Below are 26,282 nucleotides of genomic sequence, written 5' to 3' on the forward strand. Positions count from 1 at the left end.
GACCAATCACGGATAAGAAATGTAATGTCATCACTTTTGCGTTTATTAAAACACAAACAGTATGTTTTGTGTGTGAAGCTTTGGTGTAGTTTGTTGTTCTCCCTTTTGTATTGGAAACAGTAAAAACAAGTGTTGGCTTAGTTTAAAATGTCTCCCTGCCTTCCGCAGGTAGGTCACAGTTTGGAAAACTGGATGAGGTTCCTGTTGATTTCCGCCACATTCCGGCAACCTGCAAAAACAAAATGAAGGCCTTCCACAGAGCAACTACTATGGCGGTCATCGTGCGGACCCGGTTGTTCTCACTTACCTGATAAAGCCATGGACAGGCGGAACTCGTCGTTTAGAATCTGCAGCACCTCCCTCACTCCTTCCTCCCCCTGAAAAGACGAGAGACTAAATATTAGGAACAGCTCGCAGTTTGATACATCGGAGTCCTACACCACAATTGTAAATCTTAGTTAAACGAATACTGTACTGTTTAGTAACATATATAATTTTACTGGATATTTATATGTTATGGGGCGGCACCACGGTGGTCGACTGGTTAGCACGTCCGCCTCACAGTTCAGAGGTCGTGGGTTCGATCCCGGCTCCGGCCTCCCCGTGTGGGGTTTGCATGTTCTCCCCGTGCATGCGTGGGTACTCCAGTTTCCTCCCACATTCCAAAAACATGCATGGTAAATTGATTGGACTCTCTAAATTGCCCCTAGGTGTGAGTGTGAGTGCGGATGTTTGTCTCCGTGTGCCCTGCGATTGGCTGGCAACCAATTCAGGGTGTCCCCCGCCTACTGCCCGAAGACAGCTGGGATAGGCTCCAGCATGCCCCGCGACCCTTGTGAGGATAAGCGGTATCGATGATGGATGGATGGATTTATATGTTATGTATTTCATCAGAATTTTTACGATATATTTTTGTATATGTATATTTTTTGCTTTTTGGATTACACACAAATATAATACAACTACAAATATAATATATGATAATATATAATTATTTTTGTTGATTTCAACATTTATTATTCTTTCATTGCTTTTAACTGTTTTTTTATTAAAAATTTTTATGTACGTAGAACACTGTTTCTGCTGCAGTTTGTACTTAATTTATCAAGTTAATAATTACCAATAATTCATTAATGATACAATTTGAACCTCTAATAGAAAAATGTTGTAGTATATTTCTTATATTTAAAATATTTTATTTTTAAAATCTTTATATTTTTGTCAAAATATGATTTATTTCAAATAATTTATATCTAAATGACATGTTTTGAACTTTAAAAAACCTTCCATGTTTCCTAATGAATTTGAATTTGTAAAATTATTAGGTATAACTACTTCAATGAATAAAAGTTTAGCCATCCAAAAATATTGTACTGCATTTTTTTTCTCAATAATACGGTATATATATTTTCAGACTTTACAAAATCCCAGCATTTCTAATACAGTAATAGAAAATCTCACATTGTTTTCATTATAAATCTACCGTACTTAATTCACTTTGTTGGCTGGAAATCATTACTTTATTTAAAATGTTAAACCATTGTAATAATCATTACCATTTAGCAATAAATTTAACATAATATTTCTTACAATTATAATACATGATATGTATTTTTGTCATTGTGCCTGTATTTCATTTGACTATGGAACTACCACAGCAGCACACTGAAGATAATACAGCTTATAGTGCCCCCTACTGAGAACAAATATTCATACATAGAAATAATGTGTCACCGACACAGATCATTACATAAAGGGAAGGAATTTCACAGCATTGAAGGACACACACGCACACACCGAGTGACTGTACCTTGTAAGCAAGGCCCCACACTGCCGGGCGGCCGATGAACACACACTTGGCCCCCAAGGCCAACGCTTTCAGCACATCGCTGCCCGTCCGGATGCCCCCGTCCAGGTAGATCTCAATGCGGCCCTGCACCGTGTCCACGATCTCAGACAGGGCGTCAATCTGTCGGCATGGCAACCAAACGGCTGAGTATTTATACGCTCTTTAAAAAAGTTGCTCAAGTAGTGATTTAGCCACATGGTGGAAATCTCTGACCCGAGGTATGTGTGGCCGAGCAGCGAATAATTTGCAGAGGTCGCCTTGATAAAAGCGTGACAGAGATTCTTTGAACAATGCCGTTTGATGGCTCAATTTATGGGGTGAAATAGTTTCTCATTTGTAAATGATGTTTAAAAAAATAGTTTGCTTTACAAATATTTTTACATATTATGAAACAGTATTTTAATGATAAAAGAATAATTCATACAATTTCACTTTTTCTCTCGAATTATTGTAATGATCATTAATTAGTACATTCAGATTCAAATTCTAAATAACTGATCCAAATATTTCATGAGAGTAATGAATAATAATACAAAGCAATCATGAATAAATCTTACTGAGGCCGGGCCGCCGTCCAGCTGTCTCCCGCCGTGGTTGGACACGATGATGCCCTGGACGCCGTGCTCCACCGCCAGCTCGGCATCCTCCTTGGTCAGGATGCCCTTGATGATGATTGGCAGCCGCGTGATGGACTGCAGCCAGTAGACGTCCTTCCAGCTAATAGACGGGTCCAAAGTGTTGGCCGGGATCCCGTACTCCTCCGGTCCAGCTGCCTCCTGATGGGTGTGGATTTTGTTTTTGGTCCCACTCTTGGAATTTCAATCTACAGTCACTCTACACAATATTTCACTGTCTTTGTTGTTGTATTATTGCTATCTTATGTTATATGTCAAGTGCTTTGTTACAGCTGCAGCTGTTGTGAAATGTGTTGTATGAATAAAGTTGTATTGTATAAAATGTCGAATTAAGATAAAATGTCAAATTAAACTCTTGTTGAAGGGCTGTTACAATATACAACTATATGTTAAAAATGAAATAATTTTTAAACACTGCGTCATTTTAGCCAGTGAGATTGTTTCATGACAGGTCAAACGTAAAGTCGTACCCCCATATTGACTTTTTGTTGGGTTTTTTTGGTAGCATGATATCTACACTCACACATGCGCATTCATCCTCGTTGGATGCACTTTCGGTAAAGGTGTTAGCGTTAGGTTACACTGGCTAATTTGTGCTGGCCTCAAGGCTAAAATGTACATTTGTTAACCTCGTTAGTGGTACAGACTACTGTACGTCTGTTTCTTCAGTGGACGCAACCACTTTATCTAAGCTCTAATTAACAACATTTATTAAGGTTGGCGGCAGACAAAGAACAAGTATTTTTTCCCTTGATTTTACTTATGTCATCTTGTTAGATGTTAGTTTTTGCAAGAATTTTACAGGCGTCATCTTGTTAAATTTTACTTTTTGCAGTTCATGACTCCAACTATAAATCTCAGTCTTGTGAGACTTTCCTTAATTTTGTAATTACCGTAGTTTTAATTTTGCAGAGAAAATGTGGGCCATTTACCTGAAAGACGCCATCAAAGTTTTTGACCTTGAGATGTGGCGGCAGCTTGAACTGGTTGCGGATGTCGTTGCGCCGTTTGCCCGTGTACGGCACATCCACGGTGAGCACCAGGGCCTTGAAGCCCAGCGCCTCCACGCGGTGCACAATCTGCTCCGACAGCTTGCGGTCACGGTACACATAGAGCTGGAACCAGCGGTAGCCGTTAGGTGCCGCCGCCACGATCTCCTCCACCGAGCAGGTGGAGTAGGTGCTGGTGATGTAGCATGTGTTTAGTGCCTCAGTGGCTGTATAGTGGAGGAAAAACAACGCCCAATTACTGTTTGGAGTGGTGCTGGCCAAACCTTTAACTAGCTAACAAACAAACTACTATAACTAACTAACCCCATCCAACCATGGTTATGGTTTGAAATGAGTGTTTCAAGACCAGAATTAGGGCTTCAAATTACGGTCTCAAGACAGGGTTGTATTTTAAACAAGGTTTAGGGTTTCAAGTTAGGATTTCAATGTTTTGTTATTTACCAAACAAGCAAAAGCATTGAAAACAGAAATCACTTGATAATGGTAATGATTGTAATAACATGCTGCCACCTAGTGGTGGGACTCTACAGTACATAAATATTGATATGATGCTTAAAATGAAAGGCCACACAGCCAGTGTTAAATTTTTTTTAAAAAGGCATGACCCACCTCTTGCTGTGGCCATCTCACCCTCATGCCACGCCAGACAATGGAAGGCAGTAGGCGCAATGCCCACCGGGAAGCTGATCTCTGTACCCTGCACCGTAGTCCGGGTGTCACTCACTGAAACGTCGCGCAGAATGCGAGGTCTCAGGCGGATCCTGCACATGGAGAGAAGATTAACTTAACAATTCAGAAGGGCTGCTGAGAAACACTCTGTTCACTCCCTATTCAGAGGTGTTCGTATTAGCCCATAGCGTGTTTTTATCGTTTGACTAGAAAAAGCAGGGTAAAGGTTAACAATGAAAACAAGTCAATTAAACAACATTGTGCAACATGTCCATATTTGACGCTGGATGCAAAGCCACCAAACAGGACATATCCTAGTGCTGATTAGGGATTTTAGTGGCATTTTAGTGAAGTATTTAGCCAAGGTATTGGTACCGCTTGTAGGCTAGCAGGTTGTCATCTCGGGTGCAGCACTCGTCGGCTCCGGCGGCATAGTAGTCCCAGGTGGCCTTGGACAGGTGCTCCTTGGCATACTCCTCAAAGTCTGTCAGGCATACCATGGCCATCTCGGCGCACTGACCCCCCTCTCTATGGGATACAACATTACGAACAAAGTGTTAGTGTTTTCCGTTAGCTATTCAAACAAGGATGAGGGTTTGTAATTATAATTTCAAAGCTATTTTTATACCGATTTGTTGTGATAGTATACTAGCTTTGAATTACATTGTACAAATGGTACCAATACTTACAAATAAATCTAAATGGTAATAGCACATAATAGTATATAACTATAGAATAATAAAAACAAATACAATATAAAAGGGATAAATCGGCATTCTATCAGACATTGTCAACATTTCTTCACCCCTAAAAGTGAACTCAGTCTTGTTATTGTTTGCGTGAGTCTTCAAAGGATCAAAGGTCAGTCTTCCCTTTTTTTTTTTAACCTGAGGCTCTGAAAAAGTCCGGTACTGAATGAATTAAATAACAACATAGACAGGAGCGCACTTACCCGACCGAAGGAAGCGAGCTCTCCACCACTTTTTTTGTTTAGTTTGACGTTATGTCGCTGCTCCAGTGAACAGTGTCTACTCTCAACAATCAAACATTGACAGAGCACCACGAAAGCCACTGAAACTGTCATTAATATTTTTTAAGTGGCAATTGGTGGAAAAAGTGAAAGAACCATTGAACCTTTGCATAGTTAGCCACCATACTGAGACAAAATCAGGTTTTTGTCATGAAACTCAGGAACGAAATAATCATAAAGTGTCCATTCATATGAGTAAAACAGTAAATATCGTATCAAAAGGATTTTAAAAAGTGGAAGTCGTTCACTCACCGGTTGCAAATGCTCATTCTCTCAGCACAACTTCAACCCGCCTGACAGTCATAACCTGCCAACAAGATAAAACATACTTTTATTCAACAACCGTGCAAAATGTCTTAAAAAATAGTCCAAGTCTCATCACATCTTTAAAACTATATTTAAACCTGTATCTTGCCTCAAGGTAAACCCAATCTAATCCTTACAAATTGTGTTATACTATATGACATTATCTCAAAACAGAAACAGGTGTCAAGACGCAACAGTTCCACTTATGAACACTTGAGGGAAGTGCAGCACTGAATAAAGAAAATCAATGTCACCACTTTTTTCGGCTTCACTTGTCAGCAAAGTAACTTAAAATGGTCAGTGGTCATTCCTGTTCGGATGTGCTATTATCAGTTATTACTTAGTGTGTTTTAAAGGTTAATGATTTAAACAAATCAATAAAAGGCTGGTTTAAAAAAGACATTCAATTGTTTAAATGATACTTTTCTGTGCCCTACTGTGGTAACAGCAACACTGTTACCTCACTGTTTTGTTGAGCGTTGACACAATTTTCCCTAAAATCAGTTCATGTTGACTGCAATTAAAACAAAAACAAATAGTGAATAGGTGTATTTCACCAAAATACAGTGTTAACTTCTTTGTGATTACAATATAAAAAGTCTCAGGTCTGTGGAAAACAGCCCTTTTTAAGATAAAACGTTAAAACTAAGTCTGACATTGGGCAGTAACATTGCATTGATATGTTGAGTCTTCATGTGGCGGCACGTGTGCGAGAGTGAGAGAGACAGACTAAGTGAGAGAGAGCGAGAGAGAGCCATGAAAGGTGTCAGTCACGTGCTGAATTGTTGCATGGTGACAGCACATTGTCCAGTTGAATTTCTAGAATACTTGCTCTCTTTCACAACGTCACAAACAAGCTGCCTTTACTACAGTTATTCTTTGTCTTTCTTTTTCCTTCATATAATCCTGCTTTTGCTGTAACATCAAGATATTCTAATCGCAAACCAGCATTGAGGTGAATGGAATTCCTAAAAGAGAAAGTCTTACCTTAACCTGTTGTGCTGTCAGCGGCCTTCAGGCTTCCGCTCTCATGTGACGAGGTCGTGTCAGAGGGCAGGCCCCCACGCGCCCCCATCATAATCATTCATCAGTGGGAAGCTCCTCCCCCACCTCCCATGCTGGCTGAACACCAACCACCCCAACATGTACAAGACAACACCATGAGCTCATCCGTAACTGGATTGCACTGTGGATGGACAAAAAGATAGTATTCATTGAAAGTCTGTGATTTTTTTTTTTTTTTAGGAAGTAATACATTTGGCTGCTTTTTTGTTTGTTGGCTGTCCAATTCCATTTTTTCAATTTATCATATTTTTCCATTTGATTACATTTGTCTTCTGAAGGGGACAACATTCCGTTTGGTCTTCGTTTCAAGTTAGAGCTTCAAGTCAGAGTTCTAATAAAAAAAAAACTGAAACAGAAGCCTTTCTTCAAAGATTCATCCATCCATTATCCAAACAGCTTACTCATTTGAACCCCCCGCCCCAAAGAAATTAAAAAATGTTTTTTAAAGACCTTTTGGAGACAGAAGACATGTCTCATTCATAGAAGCACACTACAAACATGATTGCAGTCCTACTATTCCTTCATTGTGGCCATGGTGCCGCATCTGTGGAAAGCCATCTGGTGCCATGGAAACAATCCAATTTCCCTTAAATTTTCAGAAAAATTATTAATAGCATGCGATAGTGAAAGGCAAAACAATTCAATGGCCTCATTTGTCATTCACACAACAGAACAGGTCATGGCTTTCTGCGAGTATATCACTTTCGTGTTCAACATTTCAGTATTTTTTTGGGGTGGGTGTACCATGAGATTTTGCATTGGCTCAATAAAGGTTGGGAAACACTGGTCTGTCCAAAGAATGAATTACTGTATTATCCTCCCAGTAGGTTTCCCACACAATGCATGTATTTTATCACACACATCTGTCAAACTGATGGTGTAGAGACATGAAAAACTCGAGTACTGTATCACAAATAACGTTTGGCGTTGCAGGGACAATGAGAGCGAAAACATCAACAACAGTGACAAACGACGTGTATACTTGAGTCGAAGCATCTGAAGGAACAGTCACACAGGACTACTTGATGGGAATCCTGCTATTTTTTTGGTTGACAAGTCATGAGTTTGTATAAGAAGCGGGAGTTCAGTACGTGCCAATGACACGTGCGCAAACAAGTGCAAACTGAAGGAAAAGCCTATCTGAAAGAATACGTACAGTAGCTACCCGATGTAGCTGTGTACACGTCACTGATGCGGTTGTGGGTGTTTGAGTGCGCTCACTCGACTTTGAAGATTAGCACTTCCCTCAACATGCCAACACTCACTTAAGCGCATGTAAGGATGTTCTCGACTCTTGTCATCCGAGTGTTGGCACGACAGAAATCAGCCTCCACCTGAATGTTTGTGCGTGCTGTCGCCATGGTGCTCAGATAGGACACGGACAATGCTGCGATCTGTGATTAGAGCGCCACGGTTGTTGCTCTCTTCATCTCGTCCCCCTTCCTCTATACTTTTCAAAGTCAGACATGATGATTCAGTGGCGCTTCGAATCACCCGACTGGCTTTTGGTCGATGTCATTCAATTGGAACAACCACTAGGCTGCCCCCATACCTGGCACCATTCATTTTAAAATGAATCACAAGTTCCGTCATGGTGTGTTCAATTAAACAATAATGTGAAAGTACATGCAATAGATGCCAAAGCACAAATGAGAGACAAAAAATAAAATAAAAAAGAGGCTTCAAGTTGTTTAATGCCAATTCCAGTAGACATTTACTGTCAAACTAAACATTAATCTAAGAGAATTATAGGATTTGTAAAACAATCACACAGGTTTTCCTCAATAAAGTCTGCCTACCTTAATACTAACAAACGATGTAAAACACCTTGGACGGGCTTATGAATAGCATCAACGCGGCAGTAAGAAAGATATTTGAACACAAAAAGTGCAGTAACACAGAAAATACAACAACACACAAAGGCATATATTATTTATCCTCTGTGACAAACTAACATTACCGCAGCTTATGGAGTAACTTATGGTAGTTGTTTCACTCTTCTTTGTTTATGGCTGTTTGATTGTATTTTACTTCCACCCGGTGGCCAAGTCGCACACACCGGAAGGAGCCGCAATTAATCGAAGCTGCACACACTGTTTAATTCTTTCCATTCTTTTAAATTGTTATTACTGTCTTTTTTTTTAATAAAGTACAGTAATATAGAGTGCTATTTTTCTTACTAGATAGCACAATACACAATATTTTGTTGTTTTTTTTGGGGGGGGGGGAGTGGAACAGATTAATGGCATTCCCGTGCATTTCAACTGCGAAAGATGATTTGAGATACATGTGTTTTAAGCTACGAGCCTGGTAACGGAAGTAATTAAACTAACATCTCAAGGCAATAGTGTACTGATATATTGTAGAACAAGAGGGGGCAAAACTTGATTTTTGAAACTGACAAATGGGCCAAGTCCTTCGTATAAGAGGAAACTCATTTGAATGGTATGTATAATTCCATGCTAGCATTGACATGCTAGTGTTAATCAACCACCATTTTACTTTTTAGCTAGGTACTAATGGCGTGAAATTTGTCATTTGGGTGGGGGGAAAAAAATATATACTGCACACGGGAAGTGACGTTAGCAGACTGACATTAAGAACAGTAAGACTGAATTGTTAACTTAAAAGGCTATAAAAGGATATTAAATTGCCCGCTGACAGTCACACACATTTTGCACGCATGACTATTATAACCATCAGACACTAATGTGATGTCTTACCCACTTGCATGTCTGCGGGTGTGTGTGTGTGTGTGAATGAGTACATCAAGGGGGGGTATTTTGGCCTTAAGGACCCTAGGGGGATATGCATCTGCCTGACTTTGCAGTCTCCATTTTCTGTGACTCACCAGCCAGAAATCCACTCTGGTGGGTTGAACACATGCAGACATGACAAATAGTGGCTTTCCACGGTTATGAAGTCATTGTAAAACAGCTGCCATTCCGTCACAAGGTCAAACGAGGGGGGAATGATGTGTTAGCCCAACTTCCTGCGCGTCTCCTTATCTGACGTTCATTCACTGGTTTTATGAGCCCGTCTCACGCTGAACAGTTAACCACGAGCCACAGTGCTTTGGAAATTGCATTTGTTTTGCCTTCATGTGCTATAAAGCAACCTGGTGAAATTACAACACAAAAACAAACAAAACAATCAACGGGTCCTCAGTTTATGACAAGGTTCTGTTCCTTTCGCGACGTAACACGAAATATTTAGGCAACTTGTAACTTGCTGCAGTCTCTTATTAATAAAGCAGTTTAAGTCAGAATTATAGTAAATATTTGGACAAAAATAAAAAACACTTTGAGGCAAGAGAGGGTTCGGACCGTGAAAATCTGCCAATAATTGACATACGCCACCTAAAGTTTTGTGGTTGCCTATAGATGCCACAAGATTAGAGACAGACCTATGTGGGGTTTTTTTTCAGGGCCGATACGATAAGGATCATTTGTTGTCAAGGAGGCCGATAAAAGATATTTGGAGCAGATTTTCATTTTCATTAAAGGGACAATATTGGCGCCCCCCCCACAAAAAAAATCTCCAAAGCTTTTAACTTTGTTGCCATGTCTTTCATCATGTTTATTGATCATCTATTTCAGATTAGCAACATTTTGCAATTTATTTATTTATTTATTTTTTTCAATCTCAGACAATAGACATCTTTGTTGTAAAATTCTAACAAAATGTTCAGGGAGTTTGGGTCATCAGTCTTAAAAGGGTAAGTGAAAAACAGTAAAGTAAAGCAGCAAAGTAAAGTAAATAGATTCCTATAGTAGTCTACAGTCAATAAGGTTCTCCTAAATTTCAATATAACTAAAATGTTAAACTCAATTATCCTTGTTTTAGTTAAAAAAAAAAAAAAAAAAAAGGTGCAGAGAATTCCCAAGCAGCATCTCTTATAAAGTTAACTGAAATTTCAAAAAAATAATTCCCTTTAGTTAAACGTTTTAAACCTTATCGGCTGATGCCAATACTGATAATCGATCTACCCCTACACAAAAAGGCAGCAAAGCATTACTCATGTCTAAGTGAAACTCCTCAACTCACTCCAACACATTTTCCTTGTCAGCAAGGGGCTACCAGATGGCACCAAAATGGGGGCATCCGCTGTTAAGCAATCAAACGGAAAAACAATCTATGCGGTGATAGCGGAGCTTAGCTTCTTGAGTGACGTATTTTTACGCCTCCGCAGAAACAAAAAGTCATGTTTCCATTTGTGTGAAAAACACTTTACCCATGTTAGCTTAACCACGACCAACTGACTGCATAAGCATGAAACACATGCTCGTGCAACAATCTATCAAAGAAGGTGCGGCATGTGCTAATGACAGAGCGCAAGACCAATACTACTCATTTGCCTGCTTTGAATTCTAATTCTCCCTCAGCTGAAAGTAAGGAGCATCCTTCCAATTTTGTATTTTTAGTGCTCCCCTTTTAAACTGAGCAGAATGTATCATAATCACAGGCATGGAACTCTTTTGCACTTTTATTCCCCAGGAACACATTTCCTTCCAATACAGGAAGTACTTTATTTATGAAGACATGCTTAAGTCGATGTTTTTGTTTTTTTAATACTAAAGCCATTCTCTTTGGCTCTCCTATGTGAACTCAAGTGAGTGTTACAGAACCCCCATACACCCCCGTGTTGACCCACAGTGGGATCGGGGTGTTTAAGGCAACACAGTCAGAGAGTCTTTGGTTTGTTATTCCTGGCTTGTGATTCATAAAACCTTTCACGTCACAAATGAACCATGACTGGCTCAAGCTCTCTCCCACATTCTCCTTCTGACTTCAAGTTGGACTCCAACACAGAGCACTGACTTTACGCTTGCATATTTGCTTTATTGCTAAAAATCAAATTAGAAGTCAAAGGTCTAATATGAGAGCATAAAAGGAAATGAAAGAAGAGATGTAGGAGGTGAGAGCAGAGGATGTGGCATAGGATAAGATGGATAAGGCAGAGAGAATGTGTGTGTTTGTGTGTGATACAGATTGTCTGGCAAACTTCCTGTTCTGACAAAATGGGAAAGCCCAACGTTCTTGTCTTATTTTTTACTTTGGTAATACGGACGGGTTGCCAAGCTTGGTGACAATACAGTTTGCGAAACTGGATTTTTTTTTTAAATGGCGGTTGCTTGCGGGAACAAAAATGTTTTGCAACCTCAAATCACAAATATTTAAGATTTTTTTTTTTTTTAAAGAGAGACCAGGGGTGGGCAAAGCACCACATAAGGCTCGCTCTGTTCATGATCAAGAGACCTGACTAAAATTGGTTATTGAAAGTGTATTTTTTCATTTTTCCAATTCATTTATCTCCTCAAACACTTGATTAATTAATTGTAAAATAACATATGTAAAATAACCTATTTCATATAAACATTAATCCGTAAAAATAAAATAATTGGCTGATTAATTATGAATGTTTCAGTTTTAAAATGATAATGAATGCTAACTATTTCACATTTAGTTCACCAACCCCTCCCCTCCCCCCCGGGTGTTTTTGTTATCCATATACAGTCGATTGAAATGGTGATGATGACAATTTCATTTGTATGTGAATACTTTATTTCAACGAGTGAAAAACATCTTCAGGTCTTTACTGGCCTGGTGGGTAGTTGAATCGGTTACAGTATCTTCCATTTGAATATGCATCTGCTAACTTCTATCTGAAGATGAAGTCCTGTGAAGATTTCAGGTCAATTATACTCATTAGGGGCAATTACAGCACATTAGCCGCATCTTCTTTATGTACACGAGTGCACGTCTTTAGCCACAACTGTATATGACATTTTTTCATTTTATGTAAGAATGTAAATCTCACATTCCTATACATATATTTTTTTGTGAGAGCGGCATATGAACTTCAAGTTGTGCTGTTGACAGCTTCCTTCAGTGAACATGTGATGATTTTCAATGTATGACAACGATGAAATAAAGGCAGGAACATGCCTCTAATAGTTTCTATAAAGCTATCTATCATGTGTCACTCCCATAAAAAGCGACAACATAAATTCAAATAAAAACATGCATTTATCAATTGTGGTGCATGAATCACTTTTGGATTACATTCAGTGGACATCATCATGTCTGGGCTGCGGAAATGTTTCATTTTGTTTGTTTATACGAGAGATAGAGAGCGAGAGAGAGGGCAAAGGGGAGCCTGGAGGATGGGGTAGATTGAAAAAGCCAGATAAGGCATGACAAATTAGTCCTGCCGCTGCTTTAAGCAGATTTTATTGAAAAAACAAAAACCTCCTTTGCAAGACCCCGGATTAAGTTCATTGAGCTATTAAGTGTTCATTTTCATTAGAGGACAGTTTAACAATCGAAAACAACGCTTGTCACATCGACCTAGGTCAACTGGGAGGATGAGAATGATTACAAAGAAGATACAAGTAGGAAATAAAATGGGTGGGAACCTAAAAAGACACCCTTGAAGGTTGATGTTCGAGTATTTCATCAGTTAAGTTAACCACACGTCTGGTCTGACATGTAACATCGTTGACATATATAAATAGTGGTTCTGTTTATGGCAGTTTTCATCAAATTGAAATCTGATACGGCAAAGCAATGTGGGCAAGTTGACACACATCAGAAGGGCTACTGACACCAGATGTGCATCTCAGCTGCATCTTGACACATGTATAAAGCCACTACTACAAACTTTGGAGTGGTGCTGGCTGTATCCAGCAAAAGTCAGATTTGGTCGAAGCAAGTTTAGGACGCATTGTATGATTGCTTTGTATTCATCCGATGAGCCCAAGTCTGCAAGCTACTTGCTTTTCATTCATAGGCGTCAACTATGTATTCATCCATTTTCTGTTGCGCTCAACAGGGTCGCGGGTGACACTACGACGGACAATTTAGAGTCTTCAATTGGCCTAACTGGCATGTATTTGGAATGCCGGCGTACCCGGAGAAAACCCACGTCTTAGAAACAGGTCCTTAACGACCATCTTGACTTTTGAAGAGACTTAAAAAAATTTACAAAAACCATACTGACCAAGGTCGGCTTAGAATTGAGGTTGCCCCTGCATGGCAATTTTCTTCTCGGGGAGGAACCGTCAGATGCGCGGAAGTTGTTCTGCTACAACTCCTGCTTCTTCTCGCTCACTGCACGGCGCAAACACCGCAGGATCTTTTTGTAGATGCACTGGCTGATCACCTGGCCCACATTAAAAGTGGAAAACAAGTAGTTGGAAGTCGGAATCTTTTTAGGCATACATAGTACATTTCTTATAAGTATCTCACCAGAATTGGGAAACTGGCTCTGAAAAAAAATGTCTGAAAATAATAATACCAGTGGGCATTATACGGTATAATGGGTAACCACTACAAGATGCCTTTGTGGGAGTACGAGTCTACTGCTTACAGTTACAGTATATCCCTTTTGCTCCAGGGGAGTCACAATGTTTTTGCCATATGTTCCGCCTCTCAAGCTTCCCTCCCCACACCTACCTGGAAAAACATACTGTAAGAGGATGTGACAAAGCGGAGCCATGGTGTCCCTGTTACCAGTAAAGCTCCCAAACTGTATGCTAGTATTTGTTTTTCCACTGTAAGCTGCTGTGTATAATGAGACGACCACATTATCTCACCGGCCATCCTGACATTTATTTGATTTCGCTGGAAGCAGGGACAAGTGTTTATGAGTTTCAATTATTTACACACCGGTGTGTTGGAAACTTTCAGCATCGACATAACAGGGACTGTAACGTCTATTTAAAGGACATGCAACTATTATCGAGGAAATAATATTGCGATTAGCCCTCTGAACTGCCAGGGTGTGTAACAAAGACTCCCGACTACCAATGTGTGTGTGTGTGTGTGTGTGAGAGAGCGAGATACCATAGCTGGTCAGAGGAGAGAGGCGTTTGTTTGGCATAAGGCTCATTTTACAGTGGATACGTGTTGTTTCACAAAACAATTTGATTATATTGGAGAGCCGGGGGCAGGCAAACACTGCAGCCCCACCAAGTCCCAACCAATGCCGAGGAGAGGACAATATCCATCTATGGTGGGAAAAGTGGAGCAGTCGAATGGAACGTGCTACAGCGTGGTGAATCATTGTTTTAATCATTGGGTCATTGGTAATTTGACACACAATCCTTTGATTTTTGCTGTGTCATGGCTCGCGTTTGTCTCGGGCCGCTAAGGGGACCTACACTTTGATGAACGCGGCCATTTAATAACGAGAACATACACAAATCAGGTTGGTCTGCGTGAATGTCTTTGAACTTTTCTCTTTTGATGTCAGATGTGATACAGAAGTGTCAGTGAATTCAGAGTTTTGTTTGGAAATACATTATACATACTTGATAATATTTGCCGGGAACATGCAAAGACAGAACTACATAGTACTCAATTGTTGAACTATCGCGTTAAACTTATTTTCTCATCCTCTTTCTGTCAATATATTATTAGGTAGATTCATAAATTGCCAGCTGTGGAACAGTTCGCTCCGTGTTCGGAGTAGAAAAGTTATTTGGGGGCAGGTCGCTGCACTACATCAAAAGAACTGGCCTGATTTATCAGTGTTGGGTCACTGGCCAGGTAGCTTCTAATCTTGTAGCCCCCGCCCCCCTCCCCCCAGATATATATGAAAGGCACACAGACCCTTTTTTGACCTCTTTTTAGTGGACACACACATTGGCGTCATTACTGTCACGGGGCAGGAAACGTAAGCCCCAACAAAGACTTAAGCGCATTGGAATCTAAACTGCTCAGCCATGTTTCAAGGACAACGAATGACGAATTTCCACTTCTTCTCCTCAACATTTCAATACATTTCCATTCTTTCAGCTGGTATTTTCTCTCTCCTGCCACAATACATTCAATAATCATGGCAGACATGCCACAGCCTGACTGTTTTGTCACTGAATTACAATAGTTTGGCATTTTTTCGTTCCTCCAATATATGGTTATCATATTTTACACAAATGGAACACGCTCACATTCCCCCCCCCCGAAAAAAATCAGGTCAAAGAAGACATGATATAAGAGGCCGGCAAATCACTATATGAATCCCATGCCTGAATGCAGGTGACAGCTCGCACAATAATGGGAGCATGGTTATTTCCAACGTAGTCCATTTGGGCTGGCAGACTTTGTGGAAATTGCCCAGGCTGTTATGTAAAACACTTGTGAGCTATTCCTAATTAAATTCAACATCAGCTCTTAACAAAGGGGCTCTTTCTCAGGCTGTTAGGGTCCAGTTTAGGGTACTGCCATAGTTAAAGTAACCCGAAATTACTGTGCTCTTTCAATTACAATTTTGTATCAAATTCTTGTGAGAAATTGGCCCCTTGTGATGGGAGGTGAGTTCAAACACTAGGGATGTCACGATATCCAAATGCCACGAGACCTCATGATACGATATTGTGGGGAGGTTGGCGATATATTAAAAGCTCACGGTACTGTATAAAAGCTCACAATATTGTAAAAAACAAAAACAAAAACATCGCAATATTCTTTTTTTTTTTTTTTAAATTTATTTTTTACATAACAACATTCACAAAGAAATAGATAACCTACAATGACCGAACACCTAATATTCAATATTCATTCGGGTCAAGTGTGTTATTTTCCACTTTATCTGGCGATCAGCATGGGTCTTAAACATCTATCAATCCATTATTGGTGGCAAACATTGCATCAAATTAAACTGCACTAATAAACTAACGACCAGACAGTGCCGGAACTGCACAAATGGAAAACAACATGGGCTTTTAAACATATGCACTGCTATTAATATCGTGACACGCCAACGACGATATATTGCGGCAATTTTAATAATGCGATATTGCCGATATCGATAAAACATACACATAGCAAAAATACACTACACTTGAATGGCAAGACAAAAACGTAAAGACAAAAATACTGTATATTGTGAACACGCACTAATGAGTGCAATGAAGGACCACGAGCCTCGACCCAGCTGCCAATGCTACTGATGTGATTTGTGCTGCATTAGATACAGCTGTTTTAATGTGTGTGTCTGTGTGTGTTTCCACTCAGAGCAGATGACTCATGCAGGTTCTGATGTAACAAATAGAGGTTCATTCCACTGCATTCAAAGTGCAAGTGTGCACAAAATCCCAGAGAAACTTTTTGTCAAAGTTTCATCACAGTTTTCAAACATCTGCTTGGTTTTCATACAACAACAACAAAAAAAAAAAGCATCATCCAAAGCATTATTTCAGTTGTGACTAAAGGATTAAAAAGATGGCAATGCGTATTCTACACAGAAAGCTTTTATTGACAACTCGAAGCAATAACTTTCCCAGTCTGGGCTGCAATGCTCAGGCAACATCTGCGTAACACATACCATCAAAACTCACACCTTCAAAATAAAAGCACTCCAGTATGCTCACAGTTTCATCACACTTTGTTGGACCACGTGGTATCTTATTTTGGAAATCACAGTCAATAAACATGCACAAAATAGTTTGAGTACAACAGGTAATTAAGTCACGACAGGGTTAAACTGGTGTACTTTTAGTTTGATGATCTGTTTTTGGACAGAAAGCTACGCCGATGTTGCCCTAACTTGATCATATTGTTATATCACACTGTTTGTGTAAATAAAGCTTTAATTATTCTCTATCAAAATGTACTTTTTGTTTTGATTTCTGGGTGTCGATTGATTGGATTTAAACTATTTCCTATGAGTATCATTGATGTTAGATTTGGTACAATCTGGTTTCTGGAATGGATTACTGTAATCATAATAACGAGGTGTTCCTGTATTACCCAAATCAACTGTAAGTTGTTAAATGTACAGGTATGGACTACAAAATGGTCAGTCTCAAAGAAAGTTGAAGAGGCGGAAATCAAGTTTTGTGGCTGCCAATGAAGGCTGCACCCAACAACAGTAACTAAGACAGAGCAGTTACAAAACATGATGATCACAAACAGAACTGAAACTGAATGGATGGAAGTTTCACAGATTTTGATCCATACTTGTGTGGAACCACAAAACCTAAATTGGAGGTATTCAGTAAGTTCTATGATGAAATTCTGGTTTATCCTGCTATTCTATACCCCCCCCCCAAAATAAGAAAATAAACAACAAACAGTCGTCATAAGGAGAATTCAGAAGTGATACATGCTTATACTGTCCAAAAACATTTCACTCTCTTGTTCCTTGTGCAATCATGATACATAGCAAGAGCCCAAAACAACAAAAACACACATTTGAAATGGGTTTCTCTTGTCAATCTACCAAAACAAGTTAAACTTATACTACTCAAAACATAACGGAACCTCAAGATATGAACATAATTGGTTCCGTGAGCCCGTTTGTAACCTGAAGCGTTCATAAATTGAGATCATGTTTCCCAATGAAATGAATGGAAAAGCAATTAATCCACGGCAGCTCAAAAACAAAGTTATACTTACCTTTGCTTTTTTTAAACTAATGTGTGGTTAAAAATAAAGGTAATGCAATATGGAAATAGGTGACAACATACTTTGATGAAGAAATAAAACACTTAATAAAACCACGAGGAGGACTACAGCTCCTCTAGTGAAAAAGCGTCTTCTTACACAATAACTTGATCCACACCCAAGGGACCGCAACGGAAATAAGCCTACGGCTTTATTGTGTTTTGATCCCTTTGGCAGCAAGTGTGCCAATGTATATTTTGTACATGCTTTGTTGTCAATAAACATTTCAACCAATCAATCAAAGATCCATCCAGTTGTCCATGCCAAGACCATCCATATACCAAAAATGGTGCATAAATAAAGCAAATTTTTCTACGCAATTTTTTTTGCGTAAAACAAATTGTTCGCAGACAGGGACGTTTGTAACTTGACGTTCCACTGTAGAATGCTTTTTTTTCCCCCACAGAGAAGAAAATGTTGTGTTCAATTTTTTTAGACATCCATTACAATTAATGTTAAGAGGATGTTAAAATAACCCAGCTAAATGCTTGTGTGCATGATGTGGAAAAAAGGCATGCCTTCTTTCTCCCTCCTAGACTTTGCTCTGTCATTTTAAATCATGACTCCAGAGTTCCTTAGCTGTGTCATGGGGTAACCATGGAAACCCTGATCTGAATCAAAACAAGCCTATAAACAAGCAGAAGATTTATACTGTTTTGCAGTGAAAAATAGGCAATATACAGGATCAATTTGACTATTAAGACGTAATAAATCCAAATTATTATCCTCACAACTAAATATGAATGATTATCATGTTAATCCTTTGGAAACGAAAAGCTTTAAAAGCAATCAAAAGAAATATATTTTAAAACGTATTTGTTCCAGGAGAAAGTTTCACTCAGTTTTACAGGCCAGAAAGAAAATAGCGCTAATGTTTTTGATGCTCCCCCTTTGGCACGTATACAAGTGCAAATGAGTATGATGAATACTTCCAAGTAAGACGGAGGACAGCGCAACCACGTCATTGTCTGGCTCGTGCATCTCTTTGTAAGCAAAGGTCCACTTTGTCTATTGAGCTGTCAACACACATTTCTCAACCTGCCAAAACGTTACATCCTAAATCCCTTCATTCTTTATTTACTACAATGAACGGGGAAAAAGACATACCGTGTGTGTATTTCACACAGCTAGTTACAATCCAATTCACTCTTTCTGCATCACATACATCCATTTCTATCGGTATGTTTTCTGACACACAGTTCCAAAGAAATACATGGGCACTGAACAAAAAAAATACATAAAAATTAGCGGTGTAACAAAAAACGGTTTTCCGGTCAAACCGTTTTTTGTTACACCGCTAATTTTTTATTTATTTATTAATTTTTCATTTAAAATCATTGAATCGAAATGTTTCTCTTTGAAACGGATCGAGATAGATATCAAATCTTTTTATTGGAGAGATATATCATAGAAGGAAATGGCACATTCACATAATGACAACAAAAAAGTAATTGCATCATACTCTCTCAAACTGAGCCGTACCGTATCGGATTGAGTCGTAATCTCGCTGAGTCGAGACGAATCGATTCATTACACTTTTAAATCGAACAGTTCTTGAATCGCTTCACATCTAATGCATCGAAAACCGCATCCAATCGTCTTTTGTGGAGAGATGCACACCACTAATAAAAATGTTTGGTTTTTGCTCCCCTTTTCATTGAACTGAACTTAAGATCTAAGATGTTTTCTTTATGCACTAAGGGATTCTACAATTTGCTTTAGCGGAACTCCAGAAATGTGGTGAAGGATCTTGAGTTTGACTCCCGTGTTTGAAATGATCAGTATGACAAAACCAATGAATACACAAGTTTTCCACAATAAACAACAACAACAACAACAACAAAACAAGTTACCATGAAAACTAAAGTCACAAACTCAATTTCACAATGTAACTGCAGCACAGATGTTGTACAAAGAAAACACTCCATTTATTGTACCCCACACGTGTTATATTTTTGCGATTGGTAAATAAGTCGGTGGACATATGTTTCTGTTGGCTCCACACCATACAAACCTTCAGCAACTTCCCCCACATCTTAGGTTCCCTGTGGAGCTCAACATCCGAGTGCATGCCTGTCATCAGCGCATGAACCAAAATGTGGCGGCGATGACGTCATCTGTCTGTTTGTTTATGGTAGTGTCAGGGTGAGTAATTGGAATTGGGAGTAAATGAGTAAAGTGGAGTAAAGTGCAGATCCATTCTTAAGCAACCAAACTGAAGCCACTTTGTGACTTTTTTTGTGGGACTACAGTGTGCTCTCAACAATCGGAAAGTTGTTTGCTTAGAGAACGCCGATGCTTAGTCTACTGAAGAGCTTTTTCAATTAAATGCAGCTTACATCTGTGTATTATTCTTTGAAGCTACAGATGGACACATATGGTTTCGTTTGTTTTGTCTGCAAAAGGCCTCATATGGTTTGGGTTTTGACATTTTTGTCATTGATAAATGTTATAACTCACCTTGAAGCAAAAACTTTTAGTGAAAAGAATAATACAGACGACTCATTCTGAGCTTCAGGGAACATATTGAAATGTTAACTATTACACTTTTTTCAAGCGATCGCGGCAGCGGTTACCATGACAATAACAGCGTTGGGGAAGCGTGACACATTGAAAACTTTCCTGCCTATCTGTAAAAATTGCAATGACTTACTGCTTGCTGAATTCGTTAAAGACTGTTTTTCTCATGCTTTTGTAGGCTGTTAAGCTGTAGTTCCTGCAGAAAAGCCAGGGAAGCACACGCAAACTCGACACAGGAAGGTTTGAGCCAACATTTGAACCCAGAACGTCTCAACTATAAGTCAGGCATACTATTCCAGAAAGCGGCCCAAATTTTCACACAATTCACACACAGAACCATAAGCACTAACCTTTCTCATTGCTACCGGAGCAATAAATAATAACTACAATTATCCCCGTGTTGTATTATGATTTACACTACATTACGAAACACGTCTGAGTGGCTATAAACACTAGTGTCGGCTCTAAGATACTTGCTGAAATATACAGAATGAACGCAGGCCAGAAAAGTTTAGAGAGTACAATCTGTGACCCAAATCACTTTGTCTTCCCTCAAGCTTGTGATCTCATCCCCCTGGAGGGGGGAAGGGGGATGGGGAAGCTTAGGGGAGGTAGGAGGGAAACGCAGATCAGAAACTAATCTGTTATATTCAGTGCTTTCTGAAACGAGACACGACATGTGCAATGGCCATGCGCGAGTGTTTTAAAAATCCGGCCAATCGCCAAAGGTTCCCGGGGTTCTGTTGTCACAATTAGCACCTGTCCCCCTTCATGCCGCCTACTCAGGTGCCCTTGAGCAAGGCGCCCAATTCACTCAATTGTGAGTATACTGTGGTTTCTATTGTGATGGTGGGCAACACTTTGGACATTTTGGCAGTAAATCATTTCATTGGGAAGACCACATCCAATCTTGACTCTGCTCACCATGCATACCACCACCTGCACCATCTGTTCAAGTTGTTTTATTATTTTAGTAGCTCCAATGGTATGGTTAAAGACAGTGGCTTTTATTTTGCTTTTGTCGTTTCAAACAATCCAAAGATAAAGGAAGGAGATTTGGCTGTCTTTGTGGGAATGCGACTAAACAGTGGTACAGGAGCGAGACTGTGCACCTGTTGAATGGCATGTTTTTGATCATGTGTTCAAGCAACGCAAACGCCAAATCTTTCCTTCCCCTCCTACTACTACTATTCCTCCGTTACTCCCTCTTTCACTTCCTCCAAATGATCTGCGTGACTGGCCTCCAACCAGCAATGACGAATGCACTCAGGTCTTTCCCATCAACTCCTGCCTGAGAACTACGAAGAATAGTTTGAGTTTTTAGAGCGGTGCAAATGTTCTACTTCCGCGAATTAGTAGTTGTTGCTGACACTTGTTAAATACGTAGGATCTGATAATCAGAAATATTAAACGAGACACGGGCGTTTTGCTCTACAATTCCTAATGGTTTACAGGTTTCTTCATGACATGTCCGTGGCACGCTCTTGTCAATATTCCAAGACCAAAATCACGTGGATGAGCTGACTTCCAAGATGATTTTGAAGGACTCTGCTGCATACTGTCAGAAACGCCCAACTGGTTTCTCCTCCGAAAGCTTTGCTGGCCTTCCACAGCGTTTGGCATCGTCCGCTGATACTGTTCCCCGAAAGTCAGCTACAATTGCGAACTGCATCGCGGCATGGCGCAAGAAACGCTAGGAATTTTCCAGCAAATTGCTAAGACAAGATATTCAAAAGTCCATTTTCAAAAATAGAGTATGTCATCTTTCAATGAACATGAGCATTGAAACGTGGGGTTCATTTGCTCTGCTCCCGCTGACTTGGTAACATAACTTGCATTCCTCCCTCCCCCCGTTTTCTGTCTTTAACACAAGATTGGAAAGTTGTGTTGTGAAAGCGAAGAGCAAGTCAGCAACGAACCCCCTGGGAAGCCACAATAATATGTAAAGTTCAGGCAATTATATAGCGCAAAGACCAAGTACTTCATGATGCCGCATCGCAGTGGGAAGAGCAGAGTGAGAAGATTTGCAAAGGGGCCGAGAGAGAGTGAGAGAGACCCGTTTTGGATGAATAAGTGTTGCAAATGTCGAGAGATTTTTGCAGCTGTGACCTCTTTTGTCCCCGTCTCCGCTTTCTCAGGATGACTTTTAGCGCGTTGTGTAATACACACATTTCGTGATTTCTCCACGTCAGCATCAAATGTAACTGTCACTGCCCAAATTTCTCAACTTTTTCCATTTTTACTCCCTATTGTTTAAGTTTGCCTCAACCTCTTACACATCTATTGTGGTCTTTATAAGAGTTACCAGAACCACTGATGGAATGATTACATTACATAACATTATTACAAAATCGGATTGTCATTGTGAAAATGTAGCAAAATGCAGCGAAAACTGTATAAGGGAATAGAAATGTTAGTTTTTTCTTTATTTTTCTGTTACCAAACATCCAAAAACAGGAAACAAACAAGCTGTGTTTTCCGTACACTCCGTGCTTGTTGACACACTGGAATCCAACTCCGGTGGTTTTCGGAAGACAAAAGAAATAAAAATAAGGCAGCACTTGTGGCAACGTTAACATACGCAGAAGGTTTCCAAAGACTTTTTCCCTGGCTGTAATTTCCACTATTGTTCCAGACAACACCATCCTGTGTGATTTATTTGAGTGGAAAATTACCTAGCTGCTTAAAAGAAAGGCCCATTCAACACAAATATGTGTTTTCATCTCCATGTCAAGCAACACAATTCCCAGAGAATGACTTCAAACTCAGATTTTAGCTTGATCGTCACTCAGAATTGCAAAAGTGCAGTGGTTTAATGGTTGTAACCACGTTTGAATGTTTGAGTAAAGAATGACAAAGCCAAAAAGCATTTTGCATTGACCAAGAATGATGCAAAACGGGACCGCAGTGCATTCAGTGACAGAGCCGAATGCCTTACGATTTCAACTTCAAGTCTCTGGCAAACATGCCCTTGTATGGATGAGTAAGTTGACGATTTAAAACAGCGCTAAAATGACAGACAGTTTATCATTCTAATAGAGTATAACTGTGTGGCAAGGACGACAGATGGCTCTGCTCACCGAGGCATGTAAAAAGAAATGAGAAAAGTACTGGCGAAGAGCAAAGCGCTGCTCGTCCAGCAGACCCCACACTTGCCTCTAAAATGCTTCTGAAAGCAAAAGCTGCAATGAACAGGCCCAATTTTTAAAGGAGAATCGTCAATCTTTGACACCGTACTCTGCCCACATTTCTACTTTGTGAATTTGGAGGGGTAGTGCCAGGGAGCCTTAAAATAATTTTTCAACACGATACACGCATACACAACAATTAACACGTTTTTCGAGTTTGTTGAGGCACCCAAAAATGGTGATTCATTGGCCCAAAGAATAATAATTTGATAGATTCCATAAGGGCCCTCACACTGCCTGGTACTTTAGTTTTTACTTTGGTTCTAATAACTGGATAGTCAACTGATGCGCTCTGACTGTTGCATGATTGTCAGCTGAGGATGAGTTAGTTGGCTGCCTGAACAAAAATGTAAATTTCCTATTTTGTCTCAATCTGATTAAATTTCCTATTTTGTCTCAATCTGATTAAATTTCTTATTTTGTCTCTGGTGTTTGACGACGGATGGCCCCTTTTACAGCTGGCTGGTTTGTATGATGTTTTGAACTAATTTGCAACAAATGAACAGTTTAAATACATTTGTCTTTTGTGAATTTAGGCAGGAAGGGCAACCAGCGTAAACACTTTGCCTAACAAATCATGCGAGTGAGTCGCTGTGCCGACTGTTGACAGGGAAAAAGCCGAAAGTCACTTCGTCTATACAGTACACTACTAACGGAATATACATGGGAAGATGGTGTACCAGAGTAACAAAAATGTTTACCTGTTCAAGCAGGTACAAAGGTGAAGTGAATGACGACAACCTGCGCTGCTCTCCCAGACTGCGTCTCTGGTTGTTTTATTGAACACACCACATACAAACAAATTAACTCTCTCAGTATATTTTTGTTTCTTTTCGTTTATGAAGTCTTCATGTGAATGTCTTCACATTTCAAAATATTAATTTCTTAGTATACTGTAAATGAAAAAGCTTTGCAAATGCTAATCCCATAAATTACTTTGTGATGAAATGACATCTGTTGTACAACACTGTTAAAATGATCATTCACATAACTGTAAATGAACAACATAAAATGTCGTGTTTCTAAAGTATATTATACCTTTCATTTACCCTTCTCCTGTATTCAATACAGACATGACCAGTGGAATATTTGTTCGGCATGTTTCAACATTGTATCTTTACAGAACACACTGTCACATTTCATTTGAAACACACTAAACTATGTTATTAATTGAATCCTAAGATGATACTTTTTCATACTTACGGCATATTTCGAGAAAACTCAACAGAATACAGTAATGGGAGTCCGCACAAATTAATGAATAAAGTCGAAATCGTATGTGCTTCACACAAGATGGCGCCGAAGCAAATTTGGGGAAAAAAACGAATTTGTCCATGCAGATTTTATACATGTTAAAGTTAGCACTATGACTCCAACACCTTGTAGGTAACCACACATTCAAATATAACTTCATAACAGAGGCAGTTATCTATTGTTTGTTTACTGACCTGGGTAAGCAGGTAGAAAGTAGAAGCAAATAATGATAACGTCGTGCGTCGGTGTCTGCTAGCTGCCAGGTTGCGCCTGAATAACGACAATCAAGTTCCGCCTCCTTTCAGGTCCCGACCCGGAACAACTCAATCAACTACTTTCGCCTCATTTTTTTTTTAAACACAAAGAAAATATTCTTGACAATTTTCACTTCAGTTTAAATGTAAATAAATTATCATCAAGAATCTAAATGACCATTTTAGTATTTACCCAAATTTTTCTTCATATAAATGTGACAATTCAGGGGTTGTCACACATGCACTAACATTTTTCACAACATCACTAGTGTACCGTATATTATTCATCCAGCACAAATGCAGTGAGGGGGGAAAAAAGCTGTTGGGAAATCCAGTCGTACTTAACTTCAACTGTACCAGGTTACTAGGCTGAGCACATTTCTGACACACCAAAAACGCACGTCCAACCATCAAATGATCGGTCTAGAGATGCCAATCATTTCTTGTTGCCCCCTGTACACTAGACCACTAACAAAAGTCGATGACACTTTAAAATGAGTATTTCTGATGAATTGGCACCGGGCGCGAAGCTCGCATAATTCGTACTGCGAAAGCCAAATTGTCCAGCTGAAGCCAGCTGGTACGGTCTTCGACTTCCCCATAACTTGGATCAGGATAAGCAAACGCTTTCCAGATATTCCAACTTTGGGGTACAACTGGAGTCTTTCCAGACACTGACGCTATGTGACCCAATTCCTGCAGATGATATAACCTAATTGTAAAACCTAAAAGCCAACAATCTGCACAGCATCAGTGTCCTTCAGTGAGGTATGTATATCATGGGGCAGCGTGCTGTCTATAGTAGTATAACACAAAATACAAGCAGCATATCAGTTGCAACGTTAATTGCGGCACACACGTACCGATTTTTAAAGTCATAACAAATTTGTGAAAAACCCTGCACGATGAAAATATAAGATAAGATAAGAATGCCTTTATTGATCCCACAGTTTACACCACAATCATGGAGTTGATGGCTGAGCCAAATTCTGTGTTGGCCTCTCACATTTCGTAATATCGTAAATATAAGTTTACCATTTACGATTGTTGG

The 26,282-nt window shown here is 39.5% G+C and overlaps 1 protein-coding gene across 6 annotated transcripts; it reads right to left on the reverse strand.

Annotated features, from left to right (window-relative positions):
- Positions 1 to 22: 22 nt before the first annotated feature.
- hao2 (hydroxyacid oxidase 2 (long chain)) lies at positions 23 to 25,260 on the reverse strand. Of its 6 annotated transcripts, XM_086052519.1 has the most exons (12): positions 25,172 to 25,260; positions 24,425 to 24,490; positions 13,568 to 13,729; positions 6,487 to 6,685; positions 5,446 to 5,500; positions 4,539 to 4,691; positions 4,104 to 4,255; positions 3,417 to 3,700; positions 2,407 to 2,625; positions 1,811 to 1,969; positions 308 to 377; positions 23 to 229 (listed from the first exon to the last, which is right to left on the reverse strand). In XM_086052519.1, the coding sequence occupies exons 5-12, from the start codon at positions 5,460 to 5,462 to the stop codon at positions 174 to 176; spliced, it is 1,110 nt and encodes a 369-aa protein (XP_085908645.1). In that variant the 5' UTR covers positions 5,463 to 5,500; positions 6,487 to 6,685; positions 13,568 to 13,729; positions 24,425 to 24,490; positions 25,172 to 25,260; the 3' UTR covers positions 23 to 173. The 6 variants fall into 6 exon arrangements, with proteins under 6 accessions (XP_085908645.1, XP_085908646.1, XP_085908647.1 ...); XM_086052520.1 differs by lacking the exon at positions 24,425 to 24,490 and having other exon boundaries at positions 25,172 to 25,250; XM_086052521.1 differs by lacking the exon at positions 13,568 to 13,729 and having other exon boundaries at positions 25,172 to 25,250.
- Positions 25,261 to 26,282: the final 1,022 nt, after the last annotated feature.

This window comes from Filicampus tigris, chromosome 14 (genome assembly GCF_054856515.1).
Source record: "Filicampus tigris isolate MCC_2025a chromosome 14, RoL_Ftig_1.0, whole genome shotgun sequence".
NCBI classification, from domain to species: Eukaryota; Metazoa; Chordata; class Actinopteri; order Syngnathiformes; family Syngnathidae; genus Filicampus; species Filicampus tigris.